General features: G+C 37.3%; 1 protein-coding gene across 23 annotated transcripts in view; it reads left to right on the forward strand.

Moving 5' to 3' along the window:
* The window catches only part of KDM4C (lysine demethylase 4C), a 430,991-nt gene that overhangs the window by 223,994 nt on the left and 191,427 nt on the right, over positions 1-15,570 (forward strand). For 20 of the 23 annotated variants that reach the window (XM_045042970.1, XM_045042971.1, XM_045042967.1 and 17 more), the window contains 2 exons: positions 10,108-10,301; positions 13,020-13,297. In XM_045042970.1, the coding sequence (XP_044898905.1) occupies positions 10,108-10,301; positions 13,020-13,297 (472 nt within the window). The remainder of the gene's footprint in view (positions 1-10,107; positions 10,302-13,019; positions 13,298-15,570) is intronic. The other 3 variants (XM_045042976.1, XM_045042978.1, XM_023242289.2) reach the window with 1 other exon arrangement.

The raw sequence follows: 15,570 nt of genomic DNA on the forward strand, positions 1-15,570 counted from the left end.
TTTCTTTTGACGACCATTAACATGATAAATTGTTCTCTCTCCCCTTTCTTTTTCTTTCTTTCTTTCTTTCTTTCTTTCTTTCTTTCTTTCTTTCTTTCTTTCTTTCTTTCTTTCTTTCATGTTTATTTTTGGGAGAGACAGAGCATGAGCACAGAAGGGGCAGAGAGAGAGAGAGAGACAGAGAGAGAGAGAGAGAGAGAGAGAGAGAGAGAGAGAATTCAAAGCAGGCTCCAGGCTCTGAGCTGTCAGCTCAAAGCCTGATGTGGGGCTTGATCTCACAGTTGTGAGATCATGACCTGGGCTGAAGTCAGATGGCTAACCAACTGAGCCACCCAGGTGCCCCTCTATCCCCTTACTTTCAATCTGCATGTGTCTTTAGGTCTAAAGTGAGTCTTGTAAGAAACATATAGATTTGTTTTGTATTTTTATATATTCTGATACCCTGTGTCTTTTGATTGGAACATTTTGTCTGTTGACATTTAGCATGAGTACTGAAAGATATGAATTAATGTCATTGTGTTGCCTGTTGAATTGGTGTTTCTGATGTTCTCTGGTCCTTTCTACTCATTGTTGCTTTTGGTGTTTTTTGTTTTGTTTTGTCTTTTCTCCACTCAAAGCGTTCCCCTTCAAATTCCTTGCAGGGCTGGTTAAGTGGTCACAAACTCCATTAGTTTTTATTTGGGAAACTCATTATCTATTCTATTTTAAATGACAGGCGTGTTGGATAAAGAATTCTTGTCTTCATATTTTTCTGATTCAGCATGTTGAATATATCCTGCCATTCTTTTCTGGCCTGCCAAGTTTCTGTGGATAGGTCTGCTGCGAACCTGATCCATTTTCCCTTAGAGGTTAAAGACATTTTTTCCCTTGCTGCTTTCATAATTCTTTCCTTGTCTGTGTATTTTGTAAATTTGACTGTGATAGGCCTTACTGATGGTTGGTTTTTGTTGAATCTAATGGGAGTTCTCTGTGCTCCATGAATTTTGATGTCTGTCCTTCCCCAGTTTAGGAAAGTTTTCTGGTATAATTTGCTCACATCAGTCTTTTGCCCCTTTATATCTTCATCTCTTATGATTTGGATGTTATTCCTTTTGAATAAGTCACTGAGTTCTCTAAAAGTATTGTTATCTTTTGCCTTTGTTCCCCCCTCCCCTTTTTTTCCTGCTCGTTATTCTCCATAATTTTATCTTTAAATCGCTGATTTACTGTTCTGCTTCATCTTTCTGGCTGTCGTGGCATATATTTCAGATTGCATCTAGATTATAGCATTTTTAACTTCATCCTGACTAGATTTTATTTCTTTATCTCCACAGAAAGGGATTCTACGCTCTTTTCCTTTTCAGCTAGTATTCTTATTATTGTGGTTTTAACTTCTAGTTTAGACATCTTGCTTATATCTGTATTGATTAATCCCCTGGCTGTTATTTTTCCTGTTGTTTCTTGGGGTGAATTCCTTCATTTTGTCATTTTGGAGGAAGAAAAAAAAATAATAAAGTAAAAAATAAGAATTAAAAACCAAACAAAAAAGCAAATAAAGGAATCTAACTTCTAGGTGTGTTTTGGTCTGTTTGTTGAAAGAAGCTTGATACACTAGAGAAAAAAGGGAAAGAATAGAAAAAAGGTAAATTTTTTTTAAAAAATTCAAAAAATTTTATGTAATAAAATAGAATAAAATGAAATAAGAAAAATGAAATAGAATAAAAAAATTAAAAAATAAAAAAATAAGTAAAAAGTAAAAGTAAATTTTTTTCTTTCTGTATCCAAGAATGAGAAAGAAAAGGAAGAAAGGAAAAGAAAACAATTCAAGCACAAAAGAAGGAATGAAAAAAAATTAGCAAACAGAATGAGTCCCGAATAAAGTTATATCCAGTTTCTCCTAGAACTGAAATTATGAGGCACTCTAAAGTCTTGTACAGTAAGCAGATGGAGTGACTTGTGCTGGTCTTCAAAGGGGATGTGCTTGGAGAGCGCAGTTGGGTGGGGCTTGGTGTAATGGCTCTGTTCTCCACTAGGTGGCTCTGCTTATTATCTTGGATCATGCATGGGAGAGGTGGAAATGACTTCATCCAGGTCCCTAGTCTGTGGCACAGGAATTTGACTCTCTCACTGATTGTCAATCAAGCACCCCTCCTTTGTCTTGGGCTTCTGTCTACTCCCCCCTCTACCCTGTCCATGTTCAAGCTGTCCACCTGCAAGGCAGCTCCTCCCTCCAGAGTTTTATCTCAGATGGGGTTGTGTTTCACATCCCTTCGCCTTGTAGACCCCTGTGGCTTGGACCCACACCGACTCTCTGGGAGCGGGTCTTGCTGAGCAATGGCAGGTGCTGGCTTACTCCAGAAAACATTCGTGGATTGGGCAGTGAGAGAGGTTCAGAGATTATGGCAAACCACAACACACAGTGCCAGGCTTCACTGCACTCTGCTATCTTTGTCCCAGTACCAGCAAACATGGCTGCTCTCCAGGGTCGCCTGGGATCTTTTTCTGTAGGGAGGCCTTAGGGCCTCTACCAAATGTACTCCAAGCAGGGGAACCACTTCTCCCCATGTGGCACATGGACCTCTCAGACCCCACTGCCTGGTCCTGGGGATTCACCCTTCTTCCTCACCAGAGCACCTCCAGGCATTGAACTCCAAAACTTCAGACTCTGTGGTACACTGTTTATAGCATACTTGTGATATTGAAACCCTCTCTTTTTTCCCATCAGTGGTTTTGGGGAACAGATTTCTTGTTCATTCCCTGTGTTTTCACTCTTTCTCTATCTTTCTCTCCAGCTACTTTTGGGGGGAGTGCTTTTCTTTCATGATTGTGGTGTGCCACACTCTCTACCTTTACCTTTCTCAGTCCTCTCTCCACAGAAATAGCTCCCTCACATGTTAGTATTCTTATTACAAAGGACAGTGTTCTTAGGTTTAGACACACTAACAACTCTGGTGTCAGCAGAAAATGACAATATGTGCTTTATTTTGACAATTCTAAATCTTTGAGACAAGAGTTGCTATTATTGCCTCCTCCCCACTCTTTGATTGTCCTAAATCAGTAAATCTGTTTCATCCTATGTATTGGGCCCTTTTAATAATTGTTGGGAAATTAATAATTTCTTTTTTATGCTTATTTAGTTATTTTGAGAGAGAGAGCTCCCACACACAAGTGAGGAAGGAGCAGTGAGAGAGAGAGAGAGAGAGAGAGAGAGAGAGAGAGAGAGAGAGAGAGAGAATATATCCCAATTGGGCTCCTCACTGTTAGCACAGAGCTTGATGCAGGACTTGATCTCATGAACCATGAGATCATGACCTGAGCTGAAATAAAGTCAGATGTGTAACCGCCTGAGCCTCAGAGGCAGCCCAAGGAAAATTAATAATTTCTGGGAAAGAGAGTAATTCTCTTTAAATTTAAAATTTTCTATCTGTTCTGTATATTCTTTCTGTTCTGTATATTCTGTAGTTAACATTCATTGGAATATTGTATGTGAGAAAGAAGAGGACATTTCCCTTTTTTATGGGAAGTTACTCTTTATAATCCTGAGATTCAAGTGGATATTATCTTATGTCTCTCAAAACTACATACATGGAGGCAGCTAATAGCGAGCTGTTTTTTTTAATTAATTAATTAAGTTTTAAATTTACATCCAAGTTAGCATATAGTGCAATAATGATTTCAGGATTAGATTCCTTAATGCCCCTTACCCATTTAGTCCATCCCACCTACCACAACCTCTCAAGCTACCCTCTGTTTGTTTTCTATCTTTAAGAGTCTCAAGTTTTGTCCTCCTCCCTGTTTTTATATTATTTTTGCTTCCCTTCCTTTATGTTCATCTGTTTTGAATCTTAAATTCCTTATATGAGTGAAGTCATATGATATTTGTCTTTTTCTGACTAATTTCGCTTAGCATAATACCCTCTAGTTCTGTTCATATAGTTTCAAATGCTGAGATCTTATATTGAGAAGAAACTCTCCCCTTCATTTTGGTTATAGGGGAGAAGTCACATGAATTCAACCCCCACCCCCATCTAATCCCACCTTACAGTTTACTACTTTTGGCATCTTGCAGGATAAGTTTATGTCATGGCATTTCCCCTCATAAATGCCGGACTTCTGGGCCTTCAACATGATTACTTGAAAATGGAAGGCAAGGAGTTTAGATGACTGCAACATATGTCCCAACCAGGAGCTGGATGTGCACAGCACTGGTTCCACCCATGAGAAGGACTCAGTTTTCTTATAGTATCTCTCAGTAAACCAGAAGTCCATGATTGCTCTTGATTCTTCAAAACCACTACACAGTTCTTATTGACTCCTAGCGCTATTTGTTAGACATGGTAACCTGATTCTTACTTCCTCAATTGATTCAACTTTCCCAGTAAGGCCAGATTTAATAATACTAGGAACCCCTATTTTCTTGTGGTCAGACCAGTATTAGGCTATTTTTGTAAGGTTTATCCTATTAAAATTTTTTTTTGAGAAAGAAAGTGTGACAGGGTAAAGGCAGAGATAGAGGGAGACAGAGAATCCAAAGCAGGCTCCAGGCTCCAAGCTGTCAGCAGAGAGCCCGATGTGGGATTTGAACTCATGAACTGCGAGATCATGACCTGAGCTGAAGTTGGATGCTTAACCGACTGAGCCATCCAGGTGCCCCTATCCTATTTTTTTTTTAAAAGGCACTGATAGAACATTTATTGCAGTCTGAGTAACTGTTTTACAAGTATGAAAAGTTTAGGCAGGTGGAGTGACCTGTGCTGGTTTTCTAGGGGATATGCTTAGAGGGCACAGTTGGACGGGTTTGGTGTAACGGCTCTGTCCTCCACTAGGCAGCGCTGCTTAGCTTATTGGGGTGGATCATTGTGGTGCACAGGCACGTGTGTGGGAGAGGTGGAAATGGCTTCACACAGCTCCCTAGACTCTGGCATGGGAACTTCCATGATCTCACCGACCCGCGATCAAGCACCCCTTACAAGTACGAAAAGTTTAGTCTTTTTATCAGCCCCTTGGGTTAGTGAAAATTTTTATGCCCAGTTTTTCAGATGAGAAAACTGAGGCACAGAGAGGTTCAATAAGTTGATTAAGGTTACACAGCTAATGATGGTGGGGTTTGAATCCAGATTTTTAAGTACCATACTATGCTGCATCATAGTGTGATCTTGTAGTTCAACAAATCGATATCATTTTCTTCTTTTTCTCATCTTCCAAGGTACTATAAACCCAAATAGAATTTTAAAGGAATAATTTAACATATTTAAAGGAATAATTTGTATATTATTTTTTATACTGTTGAGTAGATAGAAATTTTTGTTGCATTTTTGTTATTTAGAAAACTTTAATATGCATGTGTTTTCTTGTTGGTTTAATCCCTCAATTAATGTATCTTACATAAAACATGACAGCATCTTTCTGAATCCCCAGTATATTAGTTTGTTAAGGCTACTATAACAGCCTGAGCAGATCCTATTGGCTCAATCTTCTTTACTCTGACTTTTCCCTTGGAGTGATTCTTCTTTCATTTCATTCTGTCTCTGTTCCTTTCAGTCCAGGGTAGCAACATTTTTGCTGGTATAAAAATCTCAAAAACTGTGTTGGCTCTCTGTGCAGTTCATGGCTGCCCAAGCCATCAGACAGAAAGGTCCTCCACACTTCTTTCCAGGGTAACGACATCTCTAGTCCAGGCTTCTTCTGAGATGGTTGAGTTGATCTGTAATTCACATGCTGAATCTCCTTAGCAGATGTTTGTCCTAAGAAACTATTGGCCTGGTCTCTAGAGCACACTTAGGTGGATAGGCTGACATGTTTGTTTTTGCTTAGCAGTTCCTTCATGATTTTGTTTCTTCCCTCTTCAATCTTACAATAAACAGCAAAAAAACAAGATCCACCTTTCATGCTTTCCTTGGAAACATCCTCAGCTACATATTCAAGCTCATCACTTACAAGCTTTACCTGCCGCCCAACAGAAGAACACATTTCTGCCACTGCATAACAGAGATCAAGAGATCGCCTTTCCTCCAGCGTCCAATACTGTGTTCCTCGTTTCTTTTTCTTTTCTTTTTTTCACATTTATTTATTTTTGAGATACAGAGCACAAGTGGGGGAGGCGCAGAGAGAGGAGACATCAAATCCGAAGCAGGCTCTAGGCTCTGAGATGTCAGCACAGAGCCCGACCCAGGGCTTGAACCCACAAACCATGAGATCATGACCTGAGTCGAAGTCGGACGCTCAACTGACTGAGCCACCCAGGTGCCCCTGTGTTCTTCGTTTCTATCTGATACCTTGCTGAAAGCAACTTTAACAAAGTTTATATGTCTAGCAACATTCTGTTCGTGACTATGTATGTATTGTTTATGTTGACAAAGTTTCTTTACCCTTTTCTTCTCCAAAGCCACTTCCACATTTTTTTTAGGCATTTGTTCAGCAGTAATGCTTGCCAGTACCAAAACTTTGTTATTACTTTTCTAAGGCTGTATTGTTTCTGAGGACTGCTGTAACAAAGCACCATAAACTGGATGGCTTAAAACAACAAAATGTGTTGTCTTACAGTTATGGATGTTGGAAGTCCAAAATCAAAGGTGCCAGAAGGTCTGTCCTCCCCCTGAGATCCTTCCTTGCCTCTTCCTGGTGGTGGAAGTTAATCCTTGGTGGTCTTTGCCTTGTAGATCTATTACTCCAGTCTGTGCCTTCATCTTCACATGGGCTTCTTGCCTGTGTGCTGTGTCTCTTCTCATAGTGATACCAGTCCTATTGGATTAAAGGCCTATCTTACTCCAGTATGATCTTAAGTCATTACTTCTGCCATAACCCTGTTTCCAAATGGGATCACATTCTGATATACTTGGGGTGAGCACTTCAGCATACTATTTGAGGGGGTCACAGTTCAACCTTTAACACCCTCATAATCATAACAACCATATCAAGTTGCTATTAGGCTTTTCTTATTTTAAGGCATTCTTTCCTTAGTTCCTTCCTAATTAGCATTTAATTTTTATAAATAGACTGAAAAGCAGAATCATTTCACACATTTTTTCCTACCTTCAAAGCCTTCCTTGTCAGACATTTGCACATGAAAGTATTTTTTTCATAATTAATTAACCATCCTGTGTGTCATGAAGAAAATATGTTAAAGGAATACCTCAGTTTGGGTGTGTTAAGTATTTTATCATTTATTGTGGTTATGTGAAAATTCCAATTCTAAGATTCAAACAACTAAATTAATATTTTCTGTCTTAGAAAGTTGTTGAATTTTAAAGTGTTTTCATCTTTAAGTTAGATTGTTGTTTTTAGTATAAATGCTAACATGAATTTGACTTTTTGGGAGATAGGAACAAATATTCATGACTCTGTAATAAGTCTTAGGGTACTGAAATATGGAAGAATTCAATGCATACAAGCTTCTGACAATTCTCTCTAAATTTGGACTTTGCATTTTTAACCAGTGTGTGTGTGTGTGTGTGTGTGTGTGTGTGTGTGTGTATTTATATATTTATGCTTATATATTTATATATTTATAATTTTTATAATAATATTTATTATTATAAATATCCAAAGCAGGCTCCAGGCTCCGAGCTGTCAGTACAGAGCCTGATGCGGGACTTGAACTCACAAACTGTGAGATCATGACCTGAGCCGAGTCAGAGGTTTAACTGACTGAGCCATCCAGGTGCCCCAATATGTGTATATTCTTAAAAGAAGCAACAAGAATAGCTATTCTTATTAGTACTTTGACTTGATATCACAAATAGTTTGTTTGAAAAGTATTATCTGTTACTGATTATTGCTCTTTGTACCAATATGTAATGTGCAAGTTTCTTTATTTCTAAACGGGACTGCTAATGTTATTCTTTCCTACTAATAAAGGTATGTATTACGTTCTCTTAAATGATCTCATTTAATTTTCATTGGGGTTTAGATGAGTGTTACTATTTGTCACTAGTAACAAGAATAGATTTCTTTGTCCTGCTGAATTTTACTATTTTTGACTGTGACATTATTCCTTGCATAATTTTGTATTTTTTTGCCTGTTTATTTCTAAATATTTAAATTTAGAAATAACACTTACCTGTTGTCTTTGGAGTGAGTTGAGCAATCAACTGAGGGGTAGATCTTGTTGCATGTTTGCAAAATCTAGGACTTCTGGGAGAGGGGTATGGGAAATTAAAATGAATTTAAACAGAATTCTCCTTTCCTAACGTAACTGAATAGTGTCTATATTGTTTACTCCCTTATTTTTCTTCATGAAGCAAGTATTAGTAACATTTGAAGAATATAAGAAAGATTCTGCTGATGAGTCTGAACTTCTATTTCTACCTTTAGTGAAAAGATTGCATTTTAAACCAAAATATCCTAAAATTTCTCAGGATTTCCATTTTCCATATTTCTAACCCAAGATAATTATAGCAAAATGTTGTAGAACTTTCTCTATTCCTAACTAATAATATAAAACAGAGTTATAGTTAAACATTACTGCATTCAGAGGAATAATTGGTACAACTTACAGTGTTTAGGATGAGTTTTTTTTTTTCTGGGGGGGGAGTGCAGATAGCAGAACAGTGAGCAGGAAGGCATTGTGGTAGGAACAGAGGTACTGAGTGAAGGAAACGTCTGGTGCATTTGGGCTGTCTTCAATTCCTTGCGTTGAAGAGGAGTATTTATGTTGATTTGCAATGGGAGAGAAACTTGGAAATCTCCCTGGCAGAGTCAAATCTTGCATCCCTTGAATGCCAGACTTAGGAGTCTAGACTTTATTCTAACGGTAGAGGAAGTTAGATTACAGTTGAACTCAGAAATGAAAGATTACAAGATATGTGAGGGGGATTAAAGTCGTAGCTGTAAGAGTGAATTGGTGCTAGGAGCTACTGCAGGCAGAGAAATGAATTAGTTTTGTTTGCTAGGGTGTATTGTCTGCAAGTAAAGATGGAAGGAGTCTGGATAAGGACTTTACTCAGGAGACATTTAAAAGGAAGGTCTAATAGCAGATGATGACAGGGTGATGACAGTAGAGGAGAAGGGAGGGATTAGGAAATGCTGACTGTGAATGTAGGAGAATGGAAGAATCATGGTATCATTGATTACAGAATATTTGTTTACAGCTGAAGAAGTTATTTTAGGCAGGTTGACTGTAGGATGTTTCCTGAACTTTCAAAGCATTGTATCTGTCAAGATTTGGACTCTAGGGGTGGCTAGTACAGGCTGGAAAATTAAGGCTTTGAAGTTAATTTGGATGGAGATGATGATTTTATCACCAAAATATTGAGAGACTTATTGTTTCAAGGCTGTTGAATCAACCAGGCTCTTGCCATGTTTGCCAGTGATTGTCAGGGCCTGTTAGTTACATCTTTGAGACTGCTTCTGTACCGCCATTTGAATGATATCTGCCATGTTACATGGCATCTTGGCCTAGACACAGCTTAACCTTTTGAAGTCTTTATAAGAAACTTGTTTTATAAGATAGAACTTCTGACTATGTATTCACAATAATCAAAGTTCTGGTAGATTTAAAATAATATTTTCTTTGAATTTCTGCCCTTAACACTATTCGTTTTTCTTAGTTATATATTTAAAGAGATGGTGATGAGTGTCTTATGGATAGGACATAGAAGAGAAGTCATTTTTTTGCTCTAATTATTGGTTAATTTGTGAGAGTATATTTATTAACAAGCATAAATGTGATTAAAGTATATATCAGAGAAAATTTATCTCAGTTCATTGGTTGAATTTTTCTAATCAAACATTAATTGGCTACTTTTATTCATTGGAACCTAGGTTTTCAACTTTATAGACCTTCCAGCATTCAGTATATTGATACATACTTATGATGAGAGGGTAATTGTTCTGTTGCAGGCATGCTTTCAAAAGTGTGCTCATTCCTTTCAGTTGTTCTTGATACACAGTTCCTGATGAACTCTGTACTGCATTCTCTCATCTTATTTTTTCATTTGTAAATGTGAATGTAGAGGTTGTCACCTCCATTCAGAAAAAATTGAATTTATCATTCACTGAATGTTAAAAAATGTAAAACATTACCCTCAAGTATGTAGTGAGTATTCATGTATGGTACAAAGTATGACTCGGTGTGACTTTATGTAGCCAGTAAAATGTTTAAAGCATTTGATCCCTGTTGTGTTTCAGTGCACCTGCAGGAAAGACATGGTGAAAATTTCAATGGATATTTTTGTGAGGAAATTTCAGCCAGACAGATATCAGCTTTGGAAGCAAGGAAAGGATATATACACCATTGACCATACAAGGCCTACTCCAGAATCCACACCTGAAATAAAAGCATGGCTGCAGAGGAGGAGGAAAGTAAGAAAAGCATCCAGGAGGTAATGATTTCTTCCCACCCCATTCCACTTATACCTACTCAATAAAAATGGGTCATTGAATGTGATGTTCTCAGAAACTATGTATTTGCTTTTTCCTGTTTATTCATCATAAATTTACTTAATATCTTACTGAAAATTTGAGGGAAAGTATAATTCGTAAGCTGTGTAATAAGTAGAATATAGGAAGTGGGGGGTATAATGTTTGTGAATATTCCTGACATGCTATACATGGCATATAGAACAGTCCTGGATGGCCAGGGCCATTTCTTTTAGGTGGGCATCTTGCTATTTTAAAATCCATTGAATAGGGTGTGTGTTACGTTGCTCAGGTCCTCAGGCAACTTTTATTTTCAGGCTCTTATATTTTCTTGGTTTATGTTAAACTTTTGTTCTCCAATATTACTCATTGTTTTTCTTTCAGATTGTAAAAGTAATATTTGGGCATTGGGGCATATTTGTAAAATAAGAAAAAGAATAGTGAAGGAATCCCAAATCACCCATAACATCATAATCCAGAGATAACAAGTTTTAACATTTGGTAGATATCCTTTACATATGTATTTATTATACAATATTACATACTTTTCCAAAATTGGAGCCATGCTCTGTTAACCCTTTGATTACCAGTTTTGTGTGTTTTTTTTTCATATAATTAAATGATTTGGTTCAGCATAATATTTAGTGCCTGCATGTATTTAATCCCTTGTTTTTGGACCTGTAGCTTATTTGTAGCTTTTTTTTCCCCCATTAACTAAATAACAATGTAATTTCAAATCTTGGACCACAATTCTGGTATTTATTTTATTACTCTGACATTTATTTTCTGCTCTTTTAGAATTGTAGTGGGTGGAAGAAACTTAAGAACGTGGAGTCACACTTCTGCATTTTATAAGAGATATACTGAGGTGCAGAATTAGTAGCAAAAGTAAAACTCAGGTGTTCTTATTTTACCCTGCAGTTTACAGCAGTGATTTTCAAACTGTTGGTTTTCAAATTTATTTAGTAGGTTAGGAACACCATTTTTAAATTAGGAAGTAAAGTAGAATAAAAAGTATCATAGTCCTTCCCTGCGGTAAGGGTAAGTATTAATTCATGATGTGTGAACATGTGTGTACGTGTGTGTTGTATCACTATCTAAAATATATAACTTATAATTGGCTGGTTGTACTAAAAAATGTTTGGGAAATACTGATATAGAGAGTCATGGCCAAAAAGCCTACCTGTGGGAGGAGGCAATAGTCAATCTGAGTTCAGAAAAAACACCAATAGAACATCTTGAGAATTGTTCTTTAATGAAAAGAAAACACAATACTTTAGGTGAATGATCTGGTCTTCTAGTGACTAACTATAGTGGCCTTTTTGGGTTGACAGAGAACATAGATCTATGACATTGGACAGATTTGAAATGCCTTTTCGTAGGTTAAAATAATCAATGGACTTTGCTCACCCAGTTAGAAAGCCTCATGTTTAGAGGGGGTCATTGATTATGCACAGCCTTGTGGCTTGATCCTAGACTTTTCTGCTTTCCAGGAAATTTAAAACAGGGAATGATTTATTGAAATCTCAAAGAGAGATCAACCATGTTATTTTACAAGTACTATGCCATTCGTGATGTGACAATTTCCCACATTGCCTATGCATGGGTTTTCAATAAAAATGATAGTGATGATGATGATACCAGTACCATTAGAAGTAGAAGTCAAAGCTAATTTATGTTGGTTATCCTTGGCTACTCCCTCTATCTCAGAACCTTGCCTACTCTGACTTCTATAGTGCATAGTGCTGTGGGGTGTGTGTGTGTGTGTGTGTGTGTGTGTGTGTGTGTGTGTGTGTTTGGACATGGAAATACATGTTGCTTAGATTTTAGTTGTAATTATTCTTAAATGATAGTGTTGGAAATGTGTCTTTTTTATGAGAGAGAGCCCGTGTGTGCATGCCCTGTGAGCAGGGGAAGGGCAGAGGGAGAGAGAGAGAATCTTGAGCAGGCTCCGTGCCCAGCATGGAGTCCAACTTGGGGCTTAATATCCTGGAACTGTGAGATAATGACCTGAGCCAAAATCAAGAGTCAGATGCTTAACTGACTGAGCCACTCAAGTGCCTCAGAAATGTGTCTTATACAAAAGGTATCTACAACAAAGACATCAAGTGACTTTCTGGAAAATACTGAGAATAAGACAATTAAAATGGCATCCGCTCTGAAAACAAGAGTTAGATATGATGTTAAATACATATAGTTAGCCTGTCTCCTGTCTTAATTCCTTTAGCTAATGATGATTTGGCATTTAATTTTAATGATTTTCATGCATACTTCAGAATTATGCAAAAATCAGGGATGTATTCACCTTAGAATGTAAATAATCTATTCAGATTTTAACAGCAGGTTATAGAGATCGCCTCTTTTCCTTTTGCTTTCTTCATTGATTTATTTTCCCCATGTCATCATTTTTCACTTTATTTTTATTTTCAGACTTCTTTTAGTATTGTTATAAAATGTTAGCAATGACATTTTCCCAATAATATTTAATAATCAATTATTTACAATTGTTTTAATTTTCACTTTTAGTAAATTGTTATTAAAACTAAGATTTCAATTTCAAATCTAATCTACTAATTGTGAAGATTATTTTTGCATAATGATGAAAAAGCTATTAGTTTTTTCACTTCTTTCAGTAAGTGATAATAACGTTTGTATTGGTATGTGTTTTATCCTGTCCACAGCAAACATTCTGCTCTGACCACAGTGTCTCTTGTTAATAGTTTCCAGTGCACTGGTTCTTACTCTAAGAGGCTTAAGAATGAGGAGGATGAAGAAGTGTCACCTGCAGTCGATAGGGTGGAGGGCCTCACCCCTGACCAAGACCCAGAAGACCTCAAGGTCAGTGAAAAATCAGTAGAAGCAGTGAAGATGGGGAACACAGAATCTCCTTTAGAAGAAGAGGCTTCTGCTAGCAGGAAGCAGCCAGATCAGAATTCATTGGATAATGTCAAACTCTCAGGTGAGAAACTGGCTAATTATGTTCATGTGTAAGTGTTGAGGTGGTTGATCTGGTGCCTTAAATCTGTGCTCTAGGATTGGTATCTTACTTTTCCACATAGCTTAACCAGTAGAGCATCTAAAGCTATGGAGTAATAATGAGGAGGCCAAATGATGTTGTAAAAGTCAGGAACATTACTGCTATGTGTGATGGAGTTCTGAGGCAGAATGCCTATTTGGTGTAATAAAAAAAAGATTCTAAAATGAAAATTTTTTGTGGGGGTGCAACTCAGTTTACAATATAGAATACATTTTTGGAAAGCTTCTCTTAAATCACATGGAATGGTAAAAACCAATTATAGATAATTCTTTGCAGATTCTTAGCTTTCAACTTAATTTTAAGAAGAAAATAAAGAATAAGTTTTTAAAAAATAATAACGAAAGTCATTTAGTTTTGTGAAATAGTAGGTATAAGCCCCCTGGCTGTTTCTCTGTACTAAAGTTATCATCTATACCTCTCAACTGCTTTGCTTTTTTCCCCTTTATAGTGTATTTCTCTGAAATTGCTGTATCTATTTGATATTTGTTTGAGTTTTTATCCTTTTACAAATTGAGCTTATTTTTTTATTACTATTATTATTTTTTAATGTTTATTTATTTTTGAGAGAGAGAGAGGGAGAAGGAGAGAGACAGAGCACAAGTAGGAGAGGGGCAGAGAGAGGGGGAGACACAGAATCTGAAGCAGGCTGTCAGCACAGAGCCCAACACAGTGCTCGAACTCACGAGCTGTGAGATCATGACCTGAGCCAAAGTCAGACACTTAACCGACTGAGCCACCTAGGCACCCCACTAATTGAGTTTATCGGTAATTTCTCATACTTCTCATCCATTCTGTCTTTCAATTGTGAGACTCCCCCAAATCTGGTTACCCACTCCTGCTTCCTCCTTGTTCAAAGTACCATTATCTCTTTAAATTTTTAAATTTTTATTTTTGAAAGAGATACAGAGAATCCTAAGCAGGCTCTGTGCTGTCAGTGCAGAGCCTGATGTATAGCTCAATCCCATGACCCTGGGATCATGACCTGAGCCGAAATCAAGAGTCAGACACTCAACTGACTGAGACGCCCAGGAACCCTGTGGTACTGTTATTCTTAACTGGACCATCGCAGAAATTGCTTCCTAGTTATCCATGCTAGTTACTTCTCCATATGGCACTCATAGTGATCCTTTAAAAAAATGTAGGTGAGGTCTTGTCCCTTCTTTCTTCATACTCTTATTCCACTTAGAGTAAAAGAAAAAGTCCTTATCATCGTCCAAATTTGATTCTCTTCTGCTTCTCCATTTTCATTACCTTTGCCCTTTAATATATGTATTTAAACAGGTTAAATAATAGACTTTCTTGTAGTGAGTTCATACTTTATTGGAGAGGTAGACAACCATATAATTACAATCCAGTGTGGTAAGCACCACAAGAAAGAAGTCCTAGAATGTTGCTGATATACCAAGGAAAGACTCCAAACAGATTAGAGGCTGGCCTGGCAAGGTTTCTTGGACTAGGTTATATCTGAATTAATTTGTGATGAATGGATAGAAGATTGCAAGGTGAAAAAGGTGGGGAAAGGAATAGCAAGCAGTGCAGAGAACACAGTTATGCTATACATATGGATTTTTTTTATAGTCCCTTACCATAGTCTTTAATCACACTGGATTTAATTAAGTACTTGATGGGTCCCTGGGTGGTTTAGGCCAAGGGCACCCAGGTTTATTAGTTCTGTTGCTACATGGTTCCTTGTATTTTGACCTCCAGGTTTTGAGATCTGGCAGAACACTTAAGTACAAAACGTGGCTGGATTAAGCATCAAAGCTAGTATGTGATATGTGAAATGATGCTTATGAATATTTATAAGGGAGAGAGAGGGGTAAGTAGAGATGGCAGTGGAAGAGACTTGCTCATAATGTCCTTTCCCCTTTACATGCCATCAGTGTGTGATACAGGACCTAGTGTAGGACATACTTCTTATTTGGATCTGCACAGCCTTGCATGTATTCTTTCCATACATCCTCTGAGCTGGAATGTTTCATTAGTAGCAAGCAGCTCTTAGCATCATATTTCCTATTTTTAGAAAGATTTCAAGTTGCTATTGCTTTGGATAAGTATCATTATTGCACTTACTTTTGACATTGGTCTGCAGCATAACCCCTTTTTAATCTCTTATTTTGTCTGTAAGTATATTCTTTTGCCAAACTCCAAGATCTCACCTTGACAACTATGAAGGCTCCATGGTGCTTTAGTGA

The sequence above is a fragment of the Felis catus genome, chromosome D4 (assembly GCF_018350175.1).
Source record: "Felis catus isolate Fca126 chromosome D4, F.catus_Fca126_mat1.0, whole genome shotgun sequence".
Classification (NCBI taxonomy): Eukaryota; Metazoa; Chordata; class Mammalia; order Carnivora; family Felidae; genus Felis; species Felis catus.